Source organism: Papio anubis, chromosome 14, assembly GCF_008728515.1.
Source record: "Papio anubis isolate 15944 chromosome 14, Panubis1.0, whole genome shotgun sequence".
Taxonomy (NCBI): Eukaryota; Metazoa; Chordata; class Mammalia; order Primates; family Cercopithecidae; genus Papio; species Papio anubis.
The window spans coordinates 72,850,359-72,873,292 of NC_044989.1; the positions used below are offsets into that span (position 1 = coordinate 72,850,359).

At 35.7% G+C, this 22,934-nt stretch overlaps 1 protein-coding gene across 4 annotated transcripts in view; it reads right to left on the reverse strand.

The window, feature by feature from the left end:
- EXOC6B (exocyst complex component 6B) overlaps positions 1 to 22,934 on the reverse strand; it is a 680,715-nt gene that overhangs the window by 342,916 nt on the left and 314,865 nt on the right. For all 4 annotated transcript variants that reach the window (XM_031655579.1, XM_031655578.1, XM_031655577.1 and 1 more), the window contains 3 exons: positions 12,601 to 12,684; positions 12,193 to 12,239; positions 10,708 to 10,828 (listed from right to left, as the gene is read on the reverse strand). In XM_031655579.1, the coding sequence (XP_031511439.1) occupies positions 10,708 to 10,828; positions 12,193 to 12,239; positions 12,601 to 12,684 (252 nt within the window). The remainder of the gene's footprint in view (positions 1 to 10,707; positions 10,829 to 12,192; positions 12,240 to 12,600; positions 12,685 to 22,934) is intronic.

Here is a 22,934-nt window from a genome sequence, read left to right on the forward strand (position 1 = left end):
AAAAAATGATAAAGGGGATATCACCACAGATCCCACAGAAATACAAACTACCATCAGAGAATACTATACAGAGCTCTACGCAAATAAACTAGAAAATCTAGAAGAAATGGATAAATTCCTGGACACATACATCCTCCCAAGACTACACCAGGAAGAAGTTGAATCCCTGAATAGACCAATCACAGGCTCTGAAATTGAGGCAATAATTAATAGTCTACCAACCAACAAAAGTCCAGGACCAGAAAGATTAACAGCCGAATTCTACCAGAGGTACAAGGAGGAGATGGTACCATTCCTTCTGAAACTATTCGATTCAATAGAAAAAGAGGGAATCCTCCCTAACTCATTTTATGAGGCCTGCATCATCCTGATAACAAAGCTTGGCAGAAAAAAAAAAGAGAGAGAATTTTAAACCAATATCCCTGATGAACATTGATGCAAAAATCCTCAATGAAATACTGGCAAACTGAATCCAGCAGCACATCAAAAAGCTTATCCACCATAATCAAGTCGGCTTCATCCCTGGGATGCAAGTCTGGTACAACATAAGCAAATCAATAAACGTAATCCAGCATATAAACAGAACCAAAGACAACAACCACATGATTATCTCAATAGATGCAGAAAAGGCCTTTGACAAAATTCAGCAGCCCTTCATGCTAAAAACTCTCAATAAATTAGGTATTGATGGGATGTATCTCAAAACAATAAGAGCTATTTATGAGAGACCCACAGCCAATATCATACTGAATGGGCAAAAACTGGAAGCATTCCCTTTGAAAACTGGCCCAAGACAGGGATGCCCTCTCTCACCACTCCTGTTCAACATAGTGTTGGAAGTTCTGGTCAGGGCAATCAGGCAGGAGAAAGAAATAGAGGGTATTCAGTTAGGAAAAGAGGAAGTCAAATTGTCCCTGTTTGCAGATGACATGATTGTATATTTAGAAAACTCCATCGTCTCAGCCCAAAATCTCCTTAAGCTGATAAGAAACTTCAGCAAAGTCTCGGGATACAAAATCAATGTGCAAAAATCGCAAGCATTCTTATACCCCAATAACAGACAAACAGAGAGCCAAATCATGACTGAAATCGCATTCACAATTGCTTCAAAGAGAATAAAATACCTAGGAATCCAACTTACAAGGGATGTGAAGGACCTCTTCAAGGAGAACTACAAACCACTGCTCAACGAAATAAAAGAGGACACAAACAAATGGAAGAACATTCCATGCTCATGGATAGGAAGAATCAATATCCTGAAAATGCCCATACTGCCCAAGATAATTTACAGATTCAATGCCATCCCCATCAAGCTACCAATGACTTTCTTTACAGAATTGGAAAAAACTACTTTAAAGTTCATATGGAACCAAAAAAGAGCCCACATTGCCAAGACAATCCTAAGCCAAAAGAACAAAGCTGGAGGCATCACGCTACCTGACTTCAAACTATACTACAAGGCTACAGTAACCAAAACAGCATGGTACTGGTACCAAAACAGAGATATAGACCAATGGAACAGAACAGAGCCCTCAGAAGAAACACCACACATCCAGAACCATCTGATCTTTGACAAACCTGAGAAAAACAAGCAATGGGGAAAGGATTCCCTATTTAATAAATGGTGCTGGGAAAACTGGCTAGTCATATGCAGAAAGCTGAAACTGGATCACTTCCTTACACCTTATAGAAAAATTAAATCAAGATGGATTAAAGACTTAAATGTTAGACCTAAAACCATAAAAACCCTACAAGACAACCTAGGAAATACCATTCAGGACATAGGCATGGGCAAGGACTTCATGTCTAAAACACCAAAAGCAATGGCGACAAAAGCCAAAATTGACAAATGGGATCTAATCAAACTTAAGAGCTTCTACACAGCAAAAGAAACTACCATCAGAGTGAATGGGCAACCTACAGAATGGGAGAAAATTTTTGCAATTTCCTCATCTGACAAAGGGCTAATATCCAGAATCTACAAAGAACTCAATCAAATTTACAAGGAAAAAAAAAAAAAAAACATCAAAAAGTGGGCAAAGGATATGAACAGACACTTCTCAAAAGAAGACATTTATGTAGCCAACAGACACATGAAAAAATGCTCATCATCACTGGCCATCAGAAAAATGCAAATCAAAACTACAATGAGATACCATCTCACACCAGTTAGAATGGTGATCATTAAAAAGTCAGGAAACAGGTGCTGGAGAGGATGTGGAGAAATAGGAACGCTTTTACACTGTTGTTGGGACTGTAAACTAGTTCAACTATTGTGGAAAACAGTGTGGCGATTCCTCAAGGATCTAGAACTAGAAATATCATTTGACCCAACCATCCCATCACTGGGTATATACCCAAAGGATTATAAATCGTGCTACTATAAAGACACATGCACACGTACGTTTATTGCAGCACTATTCACAACAGCAAAGACTTGGAACCAACCCAAATGTCCATCAATGATAGGACTGGATTAAGAAAATGTGGCACATATACACCATGGAATAGTATGCAGCCATAAAAAAGGATGAGTTCATGTCCTTTGTAGGGACATGGATGAAGCTGGAAACCATCATTCTCATTAAACTATTACAAGGACAAAAAAAACCAAACACTGCATGTTCTCAGTCATAGGTGGGAATTGAACAATGAGACCACTTGGACATAGGAAGGGGAACATCACATACTGGGGCCTATTATGGGGTGGGGGGAGGGGGGAGGGATAGCATTAGGAGATATACCTAATGTAAATGACAAGTTAATGGGTGCAGCACACCTACATGGCACATGTATACATATGTAACAAACCTGCAAGTTGTGCACATGTACCCTAGAACTTAAAGTATAATAAAAAAATTAAATAAATAAAAATCAAAACCTTACCATAAAGAAAAAATATATAAGAAATACAAAAGAGACAATAAGTACAGAGGAAAATAAAAATTACAAATAATGTCCATGTATAACCTCATATCTACAAATCAGAAAAGTTAACTGACATGGAAAATAAACTCTGTGGGCAGGATACAAAGATGTGTATGTCATTTTTGTAAAAGTTCATTGATTTTGTTATTCAAATTCTTTAATTATAATTTTTGTTACTTGCTCTCTCATTGATCGCTCAAGTCCTGAAACAGGTGTTTTGAATTCTCCCGTAATTATGCAGCTTGTCCGTGTCTCTTCCCATTACTAACAGTTTTTGTTTTACACATATTGATGCTTCCTTATAAATGGGCTATTACCTTTTCATTAGATTAAAACTAGTATTAATACAAAATACCCCTCTCCTATCCCGTTTTAAGATCTTCAAATTCATTTCTATTTTCCTTGTAGAATATCACCACTTCTGCTTCCCCTTCTTTATTTTCAATCTTTTCAGCTAATTTTAATTTATGTATATCTCCTATAAACATAGTATAAAACTTTTGAATGCTTTGTCATTTCCTAGTGATATGGTTTGGATATTCATCCCCTCCAAATCTTACATTAAAATATGATCCCCAGTGTTGAAGGTGGCACCTAGTAGGAGGTGTTTGGATCTCTCATGAATAGCCTACTGCCCTCCCCTGAGGTAATGAGTTCATGTGGGAGCTAGTTGTTTAAGGAGCCTGGCAAACCCACCCCTTGCCCTTGCTCCCTGTCTCACAATGTGACACACTAACTCCCCTTTGCCTTTTACCATGACTCTAAGCTTCCTGAGGCCCTCACCGGAAGCAAATGCTGGCACTATACTTCATGTACAGCCTGCAGAACCTTGGGCAAAATAAACCTCTTTTCTTTACAAATTACCCAGTCTCAAGTATTACTTTTAGCAACACAAACGGATTGATAAACCTGGGATTACTGACATTTACAAACCTACTCAAGCCACTTTTCGGTACGCTTTTTTAAATTTCCATTAGTGTTTTTATTGGGTCAGCTCTTTTTAATTATCTTTTCGTGGTTAATAAATTATATCCTTTTTGCCCATTATTTACTGAAAGTAAAATTTGGAGTCTTCATTAAAACAACAACAACAACAACAACAAAAACCACTTTTTCCCCCCCACAGGGTTTCACTCTGTCACCCAGCCTGGAGTGCAGTGGCAGGATCACAGTTCACTGCAGCCTCGACCCCCTGGGTTCAAGCAATCCTCTCACCTCAGCACCCCCAAGTAGCTGGGGCTATAGGCACAAGCCACCACACCTGGTTAATTTTTTTTGTTTTTTGTAGAGATGGGGTTTCATTATGTTGCCCATGCTGGTCTCAAACTACTGGGCTCAAGCAATCCACTTGCCTTGGCCTCCCAAAGTACTGAAATTACAGGTATGAGCCACCACACTTGGCCTAAAAAAACTTAAACATGATGTCTCTCCTTTTGTAGGAATTAATAGCATTAATTACAAATAATAATACATTATTTAGATTTATCTATGAATTGTACTAATTTTGGCATACATTTTATTTAATCCTATCTCATCTGATAATTTGCATTTTGTTTTTATTTTTTGAAGAATAAGAAGCTCTTAAAGATAGGATAGGTAAAGAGGCTGGGCGTGGTGGCTCACGCCTGTAATCCTGGCTCTTTGGAATGCCAAGGCTGGCGGATCACCTGAGGTCAGAAACTCCAGGCCAGCCTGGCCATTATGGAGAAACCTTATCCTCACTAAAACTACGAAACTTAGCTGGGCATGGTGGCATATGCCTGTGGTCCCAGCTACTCATGAGGCTGAGGCACGAGAATTGTTTGAACCCAGGAGGCAGAGGTTGCAGTGAGCAGAGATTGCACCACTGCACCCCACCCCAGGCAACAAAGCAAGATTATATATCAAAAATAAAAATAAATATAAATATAGGATGGGTAAAGAGTAAACTTTGAATCCTCACGTTTAAAAATGCTTTTATTTTGCCCTCTCACTAAAATATAAAATTTCCAATATAAAAAAATTGTCTCCTGTCATTTACCCTGTTTGACACTCAACGTATCCTTCCAACTTTAAGAATCTGCTCTTTTCACTACACTGGAATTTCCCCTTCTTTTATTTTATTACTACAGTACCCTCTTTCGTCACTGTCTTTCCTTTCTAAATCTCTATTAAATACAACCAAAAGTCTACACCAGCTATCCTTGTTTCTTAACTTTCCCTTCCTATTTCTGTGTCTTTGCTCTCTGTATTTTGGGGTATGCATTTGACTTTATCTTCTTAATCAGCATAATATATGGTCTTATCCATTTAATCTCTGAATATCTCAATTCTTATCATCATAAACTTCTAAGAGGCCAATTTTTATTTTGGATTCATACCATCCTTTGGCTTGCTTCCATCATTTCTGCCCTGTTATAATATCTTGGATATCTTAAGGAATCTCTCACTTGCTCTTGGCTTTTGTACTAGTTTGAAATATTATATAATAATTGTAGTGTGCTACAATTGTTATAACTGATGAGCCAATACCAACACAATATTACTAAACAAAACTCAGAGTTTACATTAGGGTTTACTCTGTGTTATATATTCTATGGGATTTCACATACATAAATATGTTCCACCATTATATTATCATTGAGAACTGTTTTGCTGTCCCCCAAGTACCCTGTGCTCTGCCTATTCATCCCATCCCTCCCTCTCCCAACTCCCAGGCAACAGGGATAGTTTTCTTTTCTCCATAGTTTTGCCTTTTCCAGAATGTCATACAGTTGGGATCATATAGAATGTAGCCTTTTCAGATTGGCTTCTTTCATTTAGCAATATGCATTTAAGGTTCCTCTGTGTCTTTTCATGGATTGATAGCTCATTTCTTTATATCACTGAATAATATTCCATTATATGAATGTACCACAGTTTGTTCCTCCATTCACCCACTGACAAACATGGTTGCTTCCATGTTTTGGCAGTTATAAACAAGCTGCTATACACATCTGTGTGAAGGTTTTAGTGTGGAAATAAGTTTTCAATTTATTTGGAAAAACTCCTAGGCATACACCTGCTAGATTATATAGTAAGATGATGTTTAGTTTTGTAAAAAACTGTCAAACTGTCCTCAAAGCTGGCTGTACCGTTTCCATTCCCACTAGCAATGAATGAGAATTCCTGATGCTGCACATTCTCTCAGGCATTTGGTGTTGTTAGTGTTCCGGATTTCCTTGATGACACAGGATGATGAGTATGTTTCTTTTTTTTTTTTTTTTTGAGACAGGGTCTCACTCTGTCTCCCAGTTTGGAGTGCAGTGGAATGACCATGGCTCACTACAGCCTCAGGTTCCTGGGATCAAGAGATCCTCCCACTTCACGCTCCTGAGTAGCTGGGACCACAGGCACATGCCACCATGTCTGGTTAATTTTTTAATTTTTTTGTGGACGGTATCTCACTATGTTGCCCAGACTAGTTTCAAACTCCTGGGATCAAGTGATCTTCCTGCTTTGGCCTCCCAAAGTGCTGGCGTTACAGGCATGAGCCACCATGCCTGGCCTTGTTTTCTTGTTTAGGAGTTCATTGTACATTTTGAACACCAGTCCTTCATCAGATATGTGATCTGCAAAGATTTCTCTCAGTCTGTAGCTAGCCTTTTCATTCTCCTCTATTGTCCTTAATTTGTATCCACCTAAATACTGAGACTTAATCAATATTTTCTCTCTCAACATTATGAGTGGAAATAAGCCATATGTATAATTTTCTTTCTTGCTTCTTTCATTTAACATTATATTTGTGAAATTCATGAATGCTATTGTATATAGCTATACTTTGGTTATTTTCAGGCTCTATAGTATCCAATGTTTGAGTTTAACCCAGATTATCTATTTTACTACTGATGGACATTTAAGTCATTTCTCATTTTAAAATCCAACAATGCTGGAAAGATATTCTTGCATTTTTATTATGGTGTATTATGGCAAATTACTGAAGAGAATATAGTTAGAGAAAAGTTGATCCATGGGGATCTTTAAGTTTATAAGATATTACACTTTTGCAAAGTGTCTTATCAATTTAAACTTACTCCCTTAGTAGTGTATCGGAGTTTCTATTGCTCCAAATCTTTATCAACATTAGTACTGTTAATTCTTGAATAATGTTACCTCATTTGGTTCTAATTTGCATGTTTTCCCAGCCAGGTGGATTTCTTCTTTCATAAAATGTTTGTCCTTTGTTCATTTTTTCTTATTTGAGATGTCTGTCTTTATTGTAATGATTTGGTAGGAATTCTTCATATATTCTATATTAGTTTGTGTTGGTATATACAAATACCATTTTTCACTATGTGGCATATTTTTCTACTAGATTTTGTGAGGTTTTATTCTTATAATTTTAATGTAGTTTGATGTTTTGTGTCTGAATCTTTTCCTTTATGGATAGTGCTTTTAGTTTTCAGTTAAGAACTCCTTCCATATCCTGAATCATAAAGATAATTTATCATATTATCTTCTAAAAGATGAATGGTTTTGGCTTTCACATTTTCGTATTTTATCCACCTGAAATTCAATCTTTGGTGTATATTTTCCTTCATCATGACAGTCAGCTGTCCCACTGCTATTCATTTAAGTCTGTCTTCTATCCACAGACCTTCTATGCCACCTAATACATATCCCAAGGATCCATATACATGTGACACTGTTTGAAGGTCCATTATCTATCCAATGACAATATCAGAGGATCTTAATATGATTTTTCAATTGTCTTGGTATACAAATACATTATTCTCAGTCTTAAGGAATCTCTCACTTGCTCTTGGCTTTTGTACTAGTTTGAAATATTATAATTAGGTTGTAAGACAGCCATCTTCCCTATAATAAAACTATTGAAATTTGATTGACACTAAATTAAATCTATAGGTCAATTTTGAAAGTGCTGATATCTTTATAATAATAACTCTTCCAATCAATGAACATGGTATAGCTCTCAATTCTACTTAGGTCTTCTTTAACCTATTTTAATTTCTGAATGACATTTTAGAATTTCTCGACAGGGGTCTTGACTATCTTTAATACATTTTGGAGGACTGCCTTTATTATTTTAAGGAAATTCTCTCCAGTTTCTAATTTACTAAGAAATTTTACCATAAGTTTATTGTGTGTTTTATTAATTGCTTTTCTGTATCTACTGAAATGACTATATATTTTTTGTTTTTTAATCTACAATTATGTGCATTATATTAACAGACTTTGTAACATTGAACTAAGCTAGCATTTGCTACTAGAAACTCAACCAAATATATTGTTTGTTGTAAATGGCTGGATTCTGTTTTTTAATATTTTAAGATTCCTGATTTATATTTATAAATAAGTCTGATCTATATTTATGCATTTACAAGGTCTTATACTACTCTCATCTGGTTTCATTATCAAGATCATATATGCATTATTAAGGGAGTTGGTACAGAAGAAGCAGGGTTGAGAAAAGAAAAAAAATAACGCAAAAAAATTAAGATGAATTGGCATTTCCTCATGTCTATTCTCCGAGTATTTATGTAAGAACAAAATTGAAGATAAAACTGCCTAGATAGGAGATTTCTTTGATGGAAGGATTTTGACTGTTTTTTCTTCTACTTCTGGTTCACCCTTATCCTGAAAGGAATAGCCCTTTCCAGCTTAATGGGGGAAGGGCAGCGCATTAGACTCTCCATCTTGAATAGGCCCAAGAGGCTGTGCAAATCCAAGTTTGAGTTATGAACTCTGGACTAAGAAGTAACTTCAGGAAAAAGGCAGCTTGAGTATTTAACCTATCTATCTACTCATTTCCCTTTGATTTAGCTGAGCAATTCCTTACTATCCTTACTAAATACTTTAAGACTTAAATGAATATCTTATATGTTATATATAAAATGCAGCATTTCCAATTGTTTCCAGCTGACGGATTGGTACTAACAACCTAGTCTTCTACATCCCTAAAATCATAAATATTACTTTGTAAATTTTTCTTCTAGCCCGTAATTTGTATTTGCTAAAGAACGGCTATTCTACTTGTTTATTGTGGTCTTCCATGTGATATAATTGGTTTTCTTCAAATATTTTATGACTCTTGGCTGTTTGTTCATATTTTGGGCTGAAGGACTAGATTGATTAGTATAGTTGAATCTTAAAAATACTTTTTTCAGTATTATCATATTATCATTAACAATCATATTAGCAGATCTTTTAATATTGAACTATTCCTGAAATGAACTCTCCTTTATACTAGGCATATTAAATCTTTTAATATATTGCTAAATTTACTAAGTGAAGTAGATTATGCAAGATCTTATGTTTTGAAATCAGCACTGAGAATGCTGCACATATTAATACATGAAATATCAAATCTTTCAAAATGTTTCAATTTACACTAATAATTTAATCAGAAAAAGTAAAGAGTCATTTTAAATAGCCATATATAATGCTAGAAAATATAGAAACATTTGATAAAGAATGTAGTCACATAGACACAGTGTTTTTGAGATTCAATTTGATGTTTGGGTTGTTCTTATTTTGTTTGCTGGGTGCTACTAATAAATAGTGTTATGAAATACAGTCAGCATTTGTGGCACCAACACTCTGTCTCGCTAGCACAAGTAGATGGATACTACAGTCACTTAAAAAAATTGTTTTAATGTTAAATTACCTTCTGTCATTTACTCCTCACTATTATTCCTCAAACGTGTTGAGATAAGAGCCCTTGCACTACTGTTCTTTAGGACTAAAATGATCATTTAATTGGTCTTCTTTGCATAAATGGTGACTCATTGATATTCTAATCTCAGAATGCCACTTCAAAAAGCAAACACCCTGTTTCCTAATCTGTCATGTTATTTTCACTGTCTGCATTGCATGATCACTGTCTGACATTCTTGTTACAATGTTTATTGGATATCTCTTCCAATCAAAATATAACTCTGAGAGCAAAGACTATCTATCTTGTTCATTGTCACATTCCCACTGCCAAAGCATAATCAATCTTTAAGAATTGAAGGAGGAAGGAAGGAAGGAAGGAAGGAAGGAAGGAAGGAAGGAAGGGAGGGAGGGAGGGAGGGAGGGAGGGAGGGAGGGAGGGAGGGAGGGAGGGAGGGAGGGAAGGAAGGGAATTCATAGCCAGCATTCTCCACCTGAAATAAAGTGGATTATCACCAAAAATATATGCCGCATTAAAATGTATCAATACATCATGGGAACATAAAATTGGGCCACTTAATATGTTATAAACATTTTTTTTCAAAAGGTAAGAGTAGAACTGCGAACTCCAAATCAGTGTTTATAATATTAATAGGCACTATAGCAGGCAAAATGGTATAGTGGCTAAGAACGTGGGCTCTAGAGTCAGACCATCTGGGTTTCAATCCGACTTCTACTTCTTACTGTATGGCACTAGGCTGGTTACCTAACCTCTCTGAGGTTCAATTTCCCAGACTATAAGGTAAATATAATAATAATAATAATAATACCTACCTTTCTAGGGTTTAGTGAGGATGAAATAAGAGAGTATATATGAAGTAAACAGAACAACATCTGACACATAGAGAGAATAATCAATAGACGTTAGCTGCTATTTTCTTATTGCAAAGGGCTTCTATAAAAGTGAGTTCAGTGGTAGAAAATGTGATAATTTGAAGGAGCTACTTCTATGTCTTTGAAGGACATATATAATTCCAAGTGAATGACTCCAAAGACACACATATGTTGATTTTAAAGCGGTAAAACACTGAATAGTATATAGATAATCAGCTCTAAATAACAAGTTCCCTTGGGTTTCTTACATACCGAGTGGGTACGGAGTGCTGCGATGGTTTTTGAAAGTGCCATTTCCCACAGTTCATCAATGTAGGCTCTATTTACTAAGCCCTGGGTTGTATGTAAAATGTGATCTTCAACCACAAAAAAGCTAAGATTGAGGAAAAAAGAAAGCACAGCTGTCAGAAATTACAATTTTATTACTCTCTCTGGGGTTTGACAAGCATTAAGAGATACCATCAAAGGCAAAGTTAGTGGTCATTTCTTTCTTGAAGAAAGTTATTCAGTATCATAAATGAAATCAGGCTACTTGGATTAAAAATTATGTCTGTGATCATGATATCTTCATAACCACTCCTAGAGAGATTAGAGTTACATTTCTATTAAATTTCTATTAAATGTTAACAATGATATCCAGTAGTTTAAAAGGGAGGAAAATGTGTAGAGGTAATGGAGGCAAATTTTGTTTTATTAAGAAAATACCCAGCCATCAATACATTTCAAAAAAACAAATTTTAAAGAGATCACAAAAGCTAATATATACATCATATATATTATGTATTCTTTATATATATCTTTTAAGAATCCAATGCACAAAATATCAAAATAATTCCCTTCATGTGGACTCTGTCATCAAAGTGCTGAAAAGGCATTGTATAAAGGTTTCAAAAATGCGAAGTTATGTTTGAACAATCTTGTTGTGGCTTTTTGTTATTATGCATTTAAAATGTAGCTTTCATTGTCTTGCCTAAATGTTCATATTAATGAAAAAAAGTATTAGGGAATTTTTATGATATATTTTAATAACTAATTACATTGAAACAATTTAAATCTGAAAAAAAATAAACCTGATGAAGAATCTAAGTTATTTCCTTTTCTTTTAACTGCAAAGTCATTATTTTGCAATTAGAACAAGATGCCTGTATTGGGATGTTTATTTGGGAAATGCAATTCCGTACCACTATATATATTCTAGAAGAGGGTGGCAAACTATATAGCCTATGGGATAAACCTAGCCCACTGCCTGTTTTTATAAAGATTGTTTTATTGGTACATAGCCATGCTTATCATTTATGTATCGTCTACAGCTACTTTTGCACTGTGACAACAGAGCTAATCAGTTGTGACAGAGATCATATGGCCTACTAAGCCTAAAATATTTTACTATCTGGCCGTTTTGGGAAAAGTTTGCCAACTTTTGCTGATTATTTGGTTCCATCTACCAAAAACAAAGAAACAAAACATCAAGTGTAATAAGATTACAATTCAATGTTTTTCTCACTTTATCCACAAAAATGCCCTCCAGCAACATAATGTTGAAACCAGCAGGATATTCCTTTTAAATCATTAGAAAATCAAAAACAAATCTTGTCTTAAGGATTAAAAAAAGAAAATGAAAAGAATTTACTGAGGAAAACCTCATTTATTTTTCCAACACTCACAAATCTATGTATGGAAAGAGTATAAATTTCAATAAATAAATATATATATACATATATATATATATATACCTACCCTACAATTTGATTAAAATACTTCCTGTAGCCATCTAAAGTTTCATGCTGCAACAAAGCAAAGAAGAAGAAGTTACTGTTTGTGTTTTGTTACATTAAGACTAAGTTAAAATCAGTCACTTAATCTCTTAAGGCTCAGCTCCCTAGATGATATCTGATAAGGTAAAAATAATAATATTATCTACCAATGAAGAGGAAATACAACAGCACACATCCAGTACTTAGAACAGTGCCTGACACACAGCAATCAATGAATAATGTTTTCTTACTGCAAGTCACATCCACCAAAAGTGGTCTCAGAATGACAGTGTATACACACACACACACACACACACACACACACACAAGCATCAAAAGACATCAAGGAGGAAAAGTAAAAATGTGAGAAAAGTGAAGATGGTAATCCTACCATGTTAGATGGAGGTTGAAGTACCAAACGAGCCTGTTTTCGCCTCTGTTTTCGGTAGTAATTCTCAAATGTTTCCCGGGCACCCTGTAAAATAAAGAAAAGAAAATGGGTTGACACAATTTGACCAATTACTCTTATATTTCAAGGGAAAAGACAAGGTCCCAGGTCTGGAATTTGAGGTAGTATCACATTTCTCAAAATCTGCTATTTTAACATTGATGATAACAATAGAAAATAAAAATAACTATTACCATTTATTGAACCTGACTTACAAACCTGTAAGGGTGTATACAAAATATCCTTACAAGGAAACTACCAGAACTTAACCACCAGCACACCAAAGCTGGTTTCTGAATCTACTGTCTCAAATTCACAAGAATGAAGGGAAACCAACCTTTCCATAAGTTATGATAACAGGTAAGAAAAATTTTCCTTAAAAAAGCCACAGAACATTCCAGAAGAAAAATGTCCAGAATAAAAACCAGCTTTCAAATGAATCCTGAACAAAGAGGCAATGGGAAGGAGGAAAAAAAGCAGGAATTGAGAACAATAAATTAGTATTCCCCCTTAGGGTATAATCTAGCACAGGATTAAACCCGAAAAACAAAAAACAAAAGCATGAAGATTCTTGGTGCACAGTTCCCACTTTTAATTCAGGGTTTCTGGGCTTAAAATGAGAAGTGCTCTACAGAATAATATCTGACTTATGAGTTGCGTACTGGGTCTCCCCAAATTCATGTCCTTCATGGAACTTCAGAATGTAACTGTATTTGGAAATAGGGCCATTGTAGATGTAATTAGTTAAATTAAGATGTGATCCTATCAGTGGAGGGTGGGACTTTAATAGAGTATGTCTGGTGTCCTGAAAAGCCGAAAAGAATAGATACAGAGACACATGGGGAGAACACCATGCGATGACAGAGGCAGAGAATAGAGTGATGCAGCTGCAAGCCAGGGAACATCAGAGATTGTTGATCACCAGCAGGCGCTAGAAAAACACAACAAAAGATTCTACCCAGTCTCAGAGAGAAAATGGTCCTTCCGATGCCTTGATTTTGGAATTCTAGCCTCCAAAACTGGGATAGAACACATTTCTGTTGTTTTAAACCACTCAGTTTATGGGGCCTTGTGACAGCAGCTCTAGGAAACTAATACAAACTCAGCGTGTTTAGATTATCACACCCCACTTATTACTGAATTCTTCTTTTTTTTTTTTTTTTTTTGAGACAGAATCTCACTCTGTCACCAGGCTGGAGTGCAGTGGCATAATCTTGGCTCACTGCAACCTCCGCCTCCTGGGTTCAAGAGATTCTCCTGCCTCAGCCTCCTGAGTAGCTGGGACTACAGGTGTGCGCCACCACGCCCAGCTAATTTTTGTATTTTTAGGAGAAACAGGATTTCCTCATGTTGGGCAGGATGGTCTCGATCTGTTGACCTTGTGATCTGCCCACCCCAGCCTCCCAAAGTGCTGGGATTACAGGCGTGAGCCACCACGCCCAGCCCTGAATTCTATTCTTAATCCAAAGCTTTTCTAAATAAATAAGAGTAAAAATGGAAAGAGAGAATACCAGTGGTAAAGAAAACTGACTTTGAAACCAGAGACTATTACATTTGAATAGTGACTCTGCCCCTTACTAGCTGTACAACTGCTATAAATAGCTGTATAACTTCCTACCACTATTTTAAGTTCCACTATTTAACTTTCACTAATAGGTGTGCCACGGTTTTCTCATTTGTAGAGATGCCAACATCATACGGTTGTAATGAGGATTTAGAGGAGTTATAAAGCTTTTAGAACAGTATCTCATGCAAGTGCTTATTTTAAAAATAAATAAGACAAAATCCATGATTAAAGTAAAAGCCCTGCCCACCTAAAAAAAAGTATAAATGCCATGCAATACCTAGTTTAGTTTTCCTCTGCCTTCCTGAAAAATTGAAGAACTTTATTCAAGATGATTTATTTGTTACATTCCCAAACTGGTCCTAAAAAACTGGGAAAGTTGACTTAAGGTACTAAGTCATGTAAAGACACTAGTGTAGCTCAGGGGTTGGCAAACATTTTCTGTAAAGGGCAGGATAGTAAATATATGAGGGCTTGGTGGACAACTACTCAATTCTGCTGCTGTAGTGCAAAAACAGCCATAAACAAGACATAAACAAGTATGGCAGTGTTCCAATAAAGCCTTGTTTATGGAAACAAATTATAATTTTGCACAGTTTTCACCTGTCATGAAATATTCCTTGTCTTTTGATTTTAAAAATGTAAAAACCATTTTTAGTTCGCAGGCCATTCAGAAACAGGCAACACGCTGGATTTGGTTCATGGATGGTATGTTGAACCCTGGTGTAGCCTAAAAACAACAGTTTTAAAGTTCTAAAGTGATTATAACTGTACACCCGAATTCTTCCTTCCTATAAAATGAAATCGAACATTAGAACAGCTATGCAAGGCTTTTTTCATCCATACGTTAATGAGGCGGCAAATGATTCCATTTGAGAAATAAGAGGAAACTGCTAGTTGGTTTGTTAAAGTTATTCTCAACTTGTCACCATTTCACAGCATAGTAGTATTATTAAATCTTAATTACATTCTGTACACACTTAAGGGCTTTTTATTTTAAGGTGACCAGCCCTAAAGGACCTTTATTATTACAGTGTGACCTTACATATTCAACATGCTTTGGAGCCAAGACACACTTACTAGAGAATTTAGAGAAAGCATTCTCTCTAATTATACGATACTACACTAATTTAATTTTTTGTTATACATGATAGAAAATACATAAGATGAAATTCTATATAAAAACCAAATCATGAACTTCTACTTAATTCTAAACTGGGTATAGTTTTGTCTTTCAAGTATTCCTTCAATAGAATAAAAACAAAAGAAAAGACCAATTTATCTAACAGGTCTGGCTTCCCATTTACAAAAATGAGCTGGAGTTTCCTTAGTGGCTGCTAAATTCACCTTTCGTTATTCTATTCCCTCTGCCAATTTTGTCAACTCAATACTTAAAGGTGGAATTTGAGACGTAGATGTTTGACCAGTCCAGTTGAGTAATTGGTGAAGTGCCTGTCTATTCACAGAGAGGTCACTAGATGAACTACAGAGGTTTCACTTAAGCTCCAAGCTCTTTCAATCATTAACATTTTTTTTAAAAGCTGCTGAAGACGTAAGTAAATAGATATAAAACAATAAGCAGGCAAGTAAAACTTGGATTTTTTCCTACTTTATGTCATTACTATTATACTGCTCCAAAAGTTTTGTGTTAATACACACAATCTCACCAAAAACCAAGTCACTTAATATATACTAAGTGGTTACCATGTGATTGGCACACTGAGAACAGTACCTGTACTTACTGAATTTATAGACTACTATGGAAGACTGACAAACAAGCAATTATATTCAAATGAACTACAAAATCCTATGGATTAAAGTAGGGTGTGTGTGTGTGTGTGCGTGTGTGTGTGTGTGGTGGGTGGGGAAAGTGTCAAAGAAAGCTTCTTTAAAAAATGACGTTTATGCTTCTAATTGACAAATGAGTCAGAAGAATAAGCCAGAAAGAGAGAAAGGGAAAAAAATGTTCCTGGAGGAGACAAAGAGGCTGAATGGAAAAAAAAGCATCACATATCCTAAGAATCTGAAAGAAATTCTCCATGGCTGGAACTTGAGGTGTAAGGTATAGGGCTGACAAGAGATGAGGCAGGAAAGCTTCATAGATTATGTTAAGGTATTTGTACTCTAGCGACCATAAGAATTTTAGATATTTTGGAAGTTGTATTGCAGAGAGTACAATAAAGAAAAGGAAAAATTAAAATTGAAAAGATCAGTCTCTGAGGTGTATTTAGGAGGAACTTAATTGGATATGGGTGATAAAGAATAGGAAGGAAAGAAGGTTGACAGAAAGTTTCTAACCTGGGTAACTTGTTTGATGGTGTTTTCATTTGTGAGAGAGGGAACATAAGTAGACAGAATAAACAGTAGATCATTATTCACAGATTCTGTATTTGCAAATTTGCCTACATGCTAAAATTTATTTGTAAACCTAAAAGCAATACTCATAGTTCTTTCATAGTCATTCAACAGACATGTGCAGAGGGGCGAAAAATTTGAGTTGCCTAATGCACATGTTTCTACCTAAGGTTTAAACAAGGCAATGCTCTGCCTTCTTATTTTAGTTTTCATATTGCAAACGGATATCATTTTCATAGTCTATCCAGTGCCACATTTTTTGCATTTCTGCATTTTTGGTTGATGATTTTGCTGTTTAAAATGGCCCCCAACAATAGTACTTATGTGCTGTCTAGTGTTCCTAAGCTCAAGAAAACTGTGATGTGCCTTACAGAGAAAACCCACATGGTAGATAAACTCTCAGGCATGAGTATAGTGCTGTTGGCTATGAGTTCAATGTTAACGAATCAACAAGATATATTAAATAACATGTCCTTAAACAGAAACACTCATAAATCAAGGTTATGCATTCATTGGTTGATGAAAATGTGACCAGAAGCTCACAGGAAACTAAACCTGTATTTCTCCTAAAAACAATGGCTCAGTATTCGCTCACTCAGTGTTTCCAGTGACTTTATAGAACATAACTACCATGAATAATGAGAATTGACTATATTTGGGACGATTAATAATGATGACTTCTGTACTGGGCATATTTAATTGATGACTTCCAAGTGCCAAGTATTCGGGAACTGGCATATTTGGATCTATAGCTCAAGAGAATCATAATTATTGGCAGAGAGATAGTAGTCAAGGCCCTTAGAGAAAGGGCTCTAAGAAATGCTTGTAGAATTAAAGCACAAAAGAACCTAGCAAAAAAGTCCAAAGGACATGAGCCATGAGGAAATGTATAGCTCTTTCTGTTAACTCAAATATAACTTTGAACATCAACTACCTAGAAAAGACTTTTCTACTACTTGATTTAAAATGGAAAGTTTTCCCTAACACATAACCTTTTTAATTCTTTGGTTAGTACATATTTCCATCTGATACTGTTTACTGTCTGTCTCCTCTTGTTAGGATGCAAGCTCCATGAGAAAAAGTCTCAGTTTATCTTATTTATTGTTGTATTCCCAGCTCCTACAACAATGCCAGATGCATAACTGGTATGCAATTTTCAATAAATGATTAAAAGTGTGAATAAATTATTAATCTATAATTTCTTAAAACCCTTTACTTTTATATTTGCCCTTCATCTCCTTCTGCAATAATCATTTACTTGTAAGTATTCCTATTCATCTCCTCATGTAATTTTTCGATCTCCATTTATTCTTTTAAAGTTTTTTGTTCATTTCATAGAGACAATTCTTTTTAAGAATTTTCTTTTGATTCCTATAGAAAATCACTTTTAGTGTCATGTTTCCTCTGGATTTTTAGGATGATGTTCTTTAACCCTTTCTAGTCAATATATTTTCTCAGACATCATTTTGTTTTGTTGTGTTTTGTTTTCCCATTTACTCTATTTTGAATGAGAGGAGCTTTCAGGTTTGGTTTGTGGTTTGCATTTGGCCCATTCACCATTTATCTGGCTATAGATCTAACATCATTATGGAAGTGGTAACTCATAGGTTGATGTGCCCAGGTCCAAAGACATGCCAAAGGCAATCTACAAATTGATTTTAGCATCCACCAAGCAACTGGCCTATAAAATATGAGCAAATATTCTCCTACCACGCAGTTCCCAGTGTTTAATAATCTGAATTTCTTAAACTGAATAAAAACCAGAGTAATACAGGATCTTCATATATGTGCTCTTGTATGGCACTATTATTTTGAATATTCTCCAGCACAGGATGAACTGTACAGTCATCCCCAATTCCCCAATTCCCCTTATCCCACACTCTGAGAGCCTTAAAATGGGAAATCCGCGCACCACAAGGGTTTCCAACTGCTATGGTCTGAATGTGTCCCCCAAAATTAACATGTTGAAACTTAACCACCAACATAGTAATAAGAGATGCGGCCTTTAAGAGGTGATTAAGTGATGAGGGTAGGGCCCTCATGAATGGAATTGGGCCCCTATAAAAGAGTTTGAGGGAGTGGGTTTGCACCCGCCCATCTCTTCTGCCATGTGGGCGGAAGAGTTCCTCCCCTCCATTCCCTCCCTCTGGAGGATAAGGCAGTAAGTTGTCATCTGGAAGTAAACAGCAGCCTTCACCAGACAAAAGAACCTGTTATTGCCTTGATCTTGGGCTTCTCAGCCTCCAGAACCCTAAGAAATAAGTCTCTATCGTTTATAAATTACCCAGTCTGTGGAATTTTGTTATAGGAGCACAAATGGACTAAGACGCTGGCTAATGTACTTATACATTCAGGATCCTATTTTCAAGCTAGAAGACATACAGTGGGAAAGGTATAAAATGTTTTCTGACCTACAATTTTCTCTGTTTATAACAGCAAATCACATCACCTAACAGCTAGATTTCTCAATCCATTCAATTGGCCCAACAGAGAAAATTTTACTTAAATTCAGAGAAAATGTTAATCATCAGCCTTACCTATGAATGGTGTAACTTTTCAGATTTTTATGCATCTAAAGTATTTTGGTAAGAGTTAAGAAAGACAGACATAGAAGACAAACAAGGCTTTGTTTAACTTTTTTTTTTTTTTTTTTTTTTTTTTTTTAGATGGAGTCTCGCTCTGTCACCCAGGCTGGAGTGCAGTGGTGGGATCTCGGCTCACTGCAATCTCCGCCTCCCGGGTTCAAGTGATTCTCCTGCCTCATCCTCCCAAGTAGCTGGGACTACAGGTGCATGCCACCACACCCGGCTAACTTTTTGTATTTTCAGTAGAGACGGGGTTTCACCATGTTAGCCAGGATGGTCTCAATCTCGTGACCTTGTGATCCACCTGCCTCGGCCTCCCAAAGTGCTGGGATTACAGGCGTAAGCCACTGCGTCCAGCCAGTTTAATGTTTTTTATATTGAATACATATATACCATCTGAAATTTAACCTAAAGACTGTAATATTATAAAGAAATCTCCACAACAATTTTTTTTATCATTTAGTTAAAAAGAAACAATATAAGAAGGGCTAAATAATCACAGCACATATCCTGTATTTACTTAATGGCCAAACAAGAGGAAAAAAATATTCTCCAAGCCCTGTTAAGCTCTTCTTCAATTCACTAGGTACTTGATTTACTAAATTCATATTTCATTTAAATATTTAATATTATATCACACCCTATGTACTACCTGGGGAAGGGCGCAAATGGTCAAATGCTCCAAAAGCCATTGCTATTCCCAAAGTCTAATAATTAATCCTAGCACTGGGTTTTATCAAAAATAACATACTTCTCAGGCAACGTTGGAAACAGTTTCCTTTTTTTAACCTTTTGTTTATAGCTGTGTTTTCTACATTGTTTATCTCTTTTTAAGTTATTATTAATTACAAAAGTAAAATATGTGACTTGTAGAAAAATTAGATAACACAAATTGGGCAAGGAGAAAAAATGAAAGCCATTCATGATCTCCTAATGCTTACTTTTTGATGTACTCCTTATTCAATACATTTTCTCAGATCTCATTTTGTTTTCTATTGTTTTGTTTTCCCAACTCTATTTTAAGCAAGACGACCTCTTTCTAGATCATACTTTCTTTCAGGCTTTGTTTGCGGTTTGCATTTAGCCCATTCACTAAGATCTAATATCCTTACAGATTTTGCCCTATTCTAAATAGATAGATATTTCACATATAATGAACATATACACACATATAAATAGGGTCATATTGTATATACTCTTTTCATTGAACTTTGCATACAAAAATCTTTTCTCCAGCAACATAATTTAGCATGATCCACTTTTACTCCACAACAGTGTTCCAGCTCCTTTTCTTCAAACACATGCTACAAACTGTCACCATACAAATGCTGGAACTAACATGGGCTCTGAATAAATGTTTAAAAATAAAAATAAAAAACAAGTGACAACCTTGAATTCTTCTCCATGTGTCCAGACACTCGTCTGGATAAAAACATGGGAAACAAAAACAATATTGCCACTCAGTATGGGCAAATGAATAAGGCTTTTTGTTTTTGCATATTAAAGTAGTAAAATTTACTACTAATAAAACTCAAAGCTGAATTTTAGCTGCTGTAGGTTACAAATGTACACCAGTAATCAAGTAAGTCAGAATCACATGAACCCATTCTTGGGAGAGAAAGAGACGGCAAGATGAAACACCTTGCCAAGGGATTTCCTTTTCTTCATGAAATGTGACAATGTTCATCATATACACAGACATTCAGAACATTCAGAACATTTCAAACCATTATTGAGCTCCATGCCTCTAACATTAGTGGCATCTTACATCCTTATTTTTGCAGGGAAAAAAAACTTATACTGAGAAATACTACTTCATATGGGCAATATGTCTACACAGCAGGCAGAAAGGGACAGACCTTATATTCTCTTCATTAAGATTTACTATGCCATTATCTGGCTAAACAGCTCTTTATCTACTGGGTCTTTCCTGGTAGATACTGGTATGGGGTCTATTGGACAATGGGCTGAGTTCTTCACATCTGTCACAATAACAGAAAATTAACTCTTGGATTGAGAAGCAACTAAGGACAACCACACAAAGAACAAGGGAAGGGAAAGGAAGAAGAGAAGCACACACCATTGTTCTTCCGCCTCTGCCTACAGGAAGCAATATTTCCACTAGGTCTTGGGGAAAGCCTGTAATTTCACCACCCTGACTGCAGCTGGAACTCCCTTTTAACTGTCACGGCATCCAAGTGAAGACAGGTTTATACAGAGTTTTAAAAAAAAAAAACAAAACTGAAAGGACCATTTTAATTTGCTTCCATGTGAAAAGGGGAGTACTTTTCATAGAGCCCCATAATGATGTTCAGCGGGATATTACACTTCACCATATGGCTAATTTGCACAGCAGGCTCAAAGCAGGATTTTCTTTCATTAGAACTGCCCTAAAGATCAGACTACAAAAATATGTGAAAAGAACAAACCCAAGATGCCCCCTATTGCTTAAATCTAGAAACACTGAATTCCCAGATGTAATAGCCAATTCACAGTGTTCCCATGGCAAGGTCATTCCAGAGTCATGATGGTATGTGTCACAGCTCCATTTATATGTATTAGGGCTTTTAAAAATGTCTAAACCACAAGTTTACCTATGTAATAAACCTGCATGTGTACCCCACACCTGAAAATAAAAATTTAAAAAAACTTAACTGTATGTTTTTAAATTACTTAAAAAGTGTAACTGGATTGTTTGCAACTCGATGAATAAATGCTTGAAAGAATGGATACCCCATTATTCATAATGTGCTTACTTCACATGGCACACCTGTATCAAAACATCTCCTGTACCCCATAAATATATACACCTAGTATATACCCACAAAAGTTAAAAAGAAAAACGTCTAAACTTCAAGAGCCACAACATTGTCAAAACACCTCACAAAAAAACTGTATATGGAGAAAGGATACTTGCTTTGATAGATAATTTATCATTAAAAATATCATTACTTCCAAAGGCCTTAATTCTTGTTATCACTCAATTAGCCTACAGAATTAATCTACATAAACTTGTGACCCTTATTTGAAGAGAGCAGAGGCAGTCTGATGTTCTAACAGAGCCCTGTTTATTTTTAAGGTTCCCTTATAACCTATGTTTGTCTTGGCATTTCCTCCCGCCGCTATATCCCAAGAATGAGCCATAGGAGAGCATCCCCTCCGGGAACCAACAGAGTCTGTAGAATTTTTAAAAAAGAAAAGAAAGAAATCTGATGTTTGATGATTATGGAGTAGTTGAGTCTGTGCTTTTGAAGAAAGTAAACATTACGATTAACAATCTTGGCCTTTGTAATTAGCTTCCCCTTTCCAAGACAGAGTGTTAATTTATTAAATATTTCAACAAAGAGTCTTTTATTATCAGATCCAGTTTGGCTGGCTCCTTTCATAGCATTACCAATTACAACCAATAAAGCTTTAATTGATGACTACTTTTTATAACCTTTGACCCAAGATGATAAACAGTTGTACCTTAGAAGCGAAAGGGTAAACCTCAAAGGGAATGGTTCTTAATCATACTTAGCAAACCAAACTGCTTAAAATTACAACCTACCTACCTGGCTAGAACAACAACAACAACAAATGCAGACTTCCTCAATGATGAAGGTTAATTCATTAGAAAAAAATTTGTATTTCACTTTTAAGATAAGTATCCTTTTTGTTAGGGAAACCCTAACCTGAATTATCTGCATATAATTGTGTACCTTAATGGGCTAATTATTCAAAGAATATGATCTAATCAATTTGTAGACATGAACATTTTTAATATAAAACAA